General features: G+C 47.7%; 1 protein-coding gene across 1 annotated transcript in view; it reads left to right on the top strand.

The window, feature by feature from the left end:
• NDRG3 (NDRG family member 3) overlaps positions 1-3,934 on the top strand; it is a 68,910-nt gene that overhangs the window by 32,838 nt on the left and 32,138 nt on the right. Inside the window, exon 3 of the mRNA XM_009283246.2 lies at positions 69-104. Within this exon, the coding sequence (XP_009281521.1) occupies positions 69-104 (36 nt within the window). The remainder of the gene's footprint in view (positions 1-68; positions 105-3,934) is intronic.

Below are 3,934 nucleotides of genomic sequence, written 5' to 3'. Positions count from 1 at the left end.
TTTTTTTTTTTTTTTTTTTTAATCTTTTTTTTTTTTTTTTTTTTTTCTCTTCTGATTTTTGTTAACAGAATGCGGCTCGCAACTTCCAGGACTTCGACTGTCAGGTAAGACACGTGCAAGAGACAAGGATCTGTGGGCAGATTCCCCGTGGCCCATGACTAATGCTGAGAGAGAGATGAAAAAGCTCTGTATCTTAATTTTAACTTCTGTTAAGGTTTAATCAGTAAGAACTTGAATATGTCCAGTTGGCAGAAATTGCCCTTCACCCTTTCATGCAGAGCATATTGTTCTGAGCTCTGAGGTGCAGACCTGGACTGCTCTGTTGGGGCTCCACAACATCTCACAGGATGGCTGGTCTCCTGAAAAGCAGTTTCTTTGAGACATGCAATATGCTGAAGAGCTGCAGCTCTGTCACATCCCATCTGGTTCACTGGCTAGGAAAGGAGGAGCCTGCATGCTCTGTCTATTTGTGTTGAGAGGAGATGGAAGTCACCAAGCTGCCCCAGATACAGCACCCCTGCTTTGCTGGGCCTGGGTCATGACAAAGCCGTGGTCATTTTCTGGGAGATTATTCACCTGACAGAGTAGTGCGGAGATGAGCCTGATCGCTCTGGTTGCTATAGGAATAATCCTTTTAGAGGAGCCGTTGCGCCACAAGCATCCAAGACAGAGGACACGTTCTCTGTTAGGCGGAGCACAGCACTGAGTGCGTTTTGTAGAGCACAGGCTCATTTACTGTGCTGGATTACCTTGCTGGCTTCCCACTCAGCATGCTGATACGCAGCCAGCGGCTTTTCTTTCTCTTCAGCTGCAGGAGACTGCTGTGTCTGTAGTGTTCTGCTTAGCACAGGACAGGCTCTCACTGCTGTATTACACCAGCGTTGCAGCCAGGGGGGTAGAGCTGTCAAAATCACGTGATAGCTTTTAATAAAAGTCTGTTGATGGAGATGATTCCAGAAAACCTTCTGCAAGCCTGTGCAGAACAGGAATATAATAAATACAGTCCTGAGAAGATAGTTTGTATTTCTTCCATCTCTTGATAACAGACACTGAAAGTACACCCCATCTGGGCAGGCATGTGTCACTGTACTGCTTTAGCTTGATTCATTGTGAGTTTTAGCGTTATCTTAAAGCCTATAAGTATAAAAATTACTAATCTTAGCACGTTGTAACTTTAGTGTCTAGTCTTAGAAGTGGCAACAGTGTTAGGCAATGATTTTTCTGTTTTAATAAAGGTAGATAATGTGCACTTCCCTGTACCGTCTTGTCTCCATCTGTCTTTCTACATCTTCTCCATCTCTGCCAGAGGTACAGTGTGCTCCTGTGTTGGATGGGGAATGGGTAAAAGTAGGTGCAATGCTTTTGAGTAAGAGTGTTAGGGAGTACAGGCACTGCCTATTGGGGCCTGTCTGCCGTGATTGGAAAGAATATAAATACAGTGCCTCAGTGTCTGAGTGCATTAGTCTTCACTGCAAATTCTCTAATGACCCAACAGAGCTCTCGGTTTTCCCATCCCCTGCCTGTCTGTGAGCAGGTATGGTCTTTTGGAGCTGGAACGGAGTGGGAAGGTAGGAAGGAGTCCCTGTAACAGGGCTGTGCGTTGCTGCTGCCCTTTTGCTGTACGCTTTCCCTCTACAATCAAAGCCTCTTTGCGCCCTTTTTAAAAACACCCCAAATCTGAAGCTGTGCGAGCCCCAAAGAAACACAGTGCTGCAACAACCGACTCGTGTGCTCGGCATGTCCTGGTGCTGCTGTTGTTTCGGCTCCCTGTCTGCCCCGGGGCTGAGCTGCGGGAAGAGCTGCCAAGCAGCCCTGCAGCCAAGGAGAGGGGCTCTCTCGAGCGCTGGGCCGGGGAAGGATGTGCTTGTGGCTTCTCTGTGCTTTGATTTAGATCAGCAGTGAGCTGGTGGCCATGGCAACAGTTAGGCAGGAGACAAGATGTTCCTTCCAGGAGCCCTCTTGGTAATCCATTTAGAATATTTTTTTTAGCAAGAAGTTAACAGTGTCTCTTGTGACTGTAAATGTTGTCCCAGCCTCACCTTCCTCCAGCATCTCACCCTACAAGGTGTGGTTTCAGGGCACACGTGGCTTGGCCCCCCGTCCTACCTGGAAAGTACCCCTAAGGGCTGGATTAAGTCTCTGTTTGAAATCTGTCAGAGAGGATAGATGGTGTGTTTTGTCCTTGGATTTTCTGCCTCAGTTGCTAATACCAGGAACAGTACTTAAACTTGGAGGTTGAGGTCTTCTGTTGTCCTGTGAAAAATTACTGCTGCTTTTTAATCTGGCAAAGCACATCTGGCTGCCACATTGAGGCCTCTGCAAAATTGGTGTGTGTCTACTTACCAGTGTTCAAGAAGGGGGAATTCGAAGTGAAGAAGTTTGCTAGGGCTTTCAGAGGAAGGGAGATCCTGTTGTGTGAAGAGAGACTTAGAAGCACTTAGGTTGAGGTGGGGGTTTAATTTGTCCAGAATTTCATGGGGAGGAATAGCCTTGGGGAGGATCTCAATTTTACAAGAACAGGCACAAACTGGCCACAAATTCATGAAGGCTGATAACTGGAAGATGGTTTCCAGTTACAGTGCAGTGAAGTTCTCAATCAGCTTCCGATAGCAGTAACATCTGTAAGGGACCTGGCGGGTTTTAAGACAAAATTTAGGGGGTTTGTGGGATGGGTTATATTATACAGTGTAGTGTTTACAGCATGAGAGCATGGCATCAGTGATGCAAGACCTGCATTTCAGACCTTTTTATTTTTCTAATAGTCAAAAAAAAGCTGTTTGAAATGGAGATAAAGCTGTGGCTTTGCATGGGGCCAACCACATCCTGGGCTGTGCTTGCAAGGCTGCAGCCAGCAGGGCGAGGGAAGGGGGTGCTCTCTGTTAGCACTGGTGGCAACCCTGTTGACAGTGCAGGTCCAGTTTGAGCTCCTCAGTAGAAGACACTGACATGCTGGAGTGACTCCTCTATTATTGCAGCCTGTGTTATTCTGTGCCCTTGGCCATGAGGTGATTTGCTGTAAGTCCATCCCAGCTCCTTCCAGGACTGACCGATGCCCCTGCAGAACTCTGCCTTGGATACAGCCAGAGCAGTAACACAGCCGCTGGGCCTCGGTGTTAGTTCATCCTGCGGTGCCCCTAGACCTCCTTCTGGCTGGAAGCTAGAGTTTCAAAATATTTTCTGCCGTTGATCCATGCTTATGACTGGGAGAAGTGTTTAGTTTAATCCGAGCTCATGAGCATGTCGTTAGCACTGTCACTGACTCTCTGAGTTGTTGTGCTGGTTGTGGCTGGGACAGAGTTAATTTTCTTCATAGAAGCTAGTATGGGGCTATGTTTTGGATTGTTGCATGCTGAAGCCAGTTTTGGTCCTATCACCGCTTGGCTTGCTTGATTGCAGTGCATGTTTCACATCAGATATCCAGTACCTGAGGGAATTAGCCGTGCTGGAGGTGATTTATGATGACCTGAACAATGAGCAGCTATCCAAAGATCCAGATGCAGTCAAGTGCACACAACCCATGTGGCGGAAGTTTGTACGGAGCGCACCATCATTATATGCCAACTCATTGGCAGTAATGACCTGGAAAGATGGAGAGGAACAAACGGTGGGTGAATTGGCTGGCCAGCTCTGGCAATATGAAGAAAGTCTCTCTTCCTCCCTACGGGCCTGCATCTCGGCCATGGAGAAACTGCCATATGCCAACTCATTGGCAGTAATGACCTGGAAAGATGGAGAGGAACAAACGGTGGGTGAATTGGCTGGCCAGCTCTGGCAATATGAAGAAAGTCTCTCTTCCTCCCTACGGGCCTGCATCTCGGCCATGGAGAAACTGCCGGACACGTTAGCTGAGAAACTGTCCCAGGAGTTCCAGCGATTCAAAGAGGATATGTCCTACTCCCCACCTGTACAGACCAGTATCTCAGCCATTAGGAGT

The sequence above is a fragment of the Aptenodytes forsteri genome, unplaced genomic scaffold (genome assembly GCF_000699145.1).
Source record: "Aptenodytes forsteri isolate BGI_AS27 unplaced genomic scaffold, ASM69914v1 Scaffold38, whole genome shotgun sequence".
Lineage (NCBI taxonomy): Eukaryota > Metazoa > Chordata > Aves > Sphenisciformes > Spheniscidae > Aptenodytes > Aptenodytes forsteri.
Note: the sequence above shows the minus strand (reverse complement) of the source record. Positions and strands in the feature narration are given on the sequence as shown.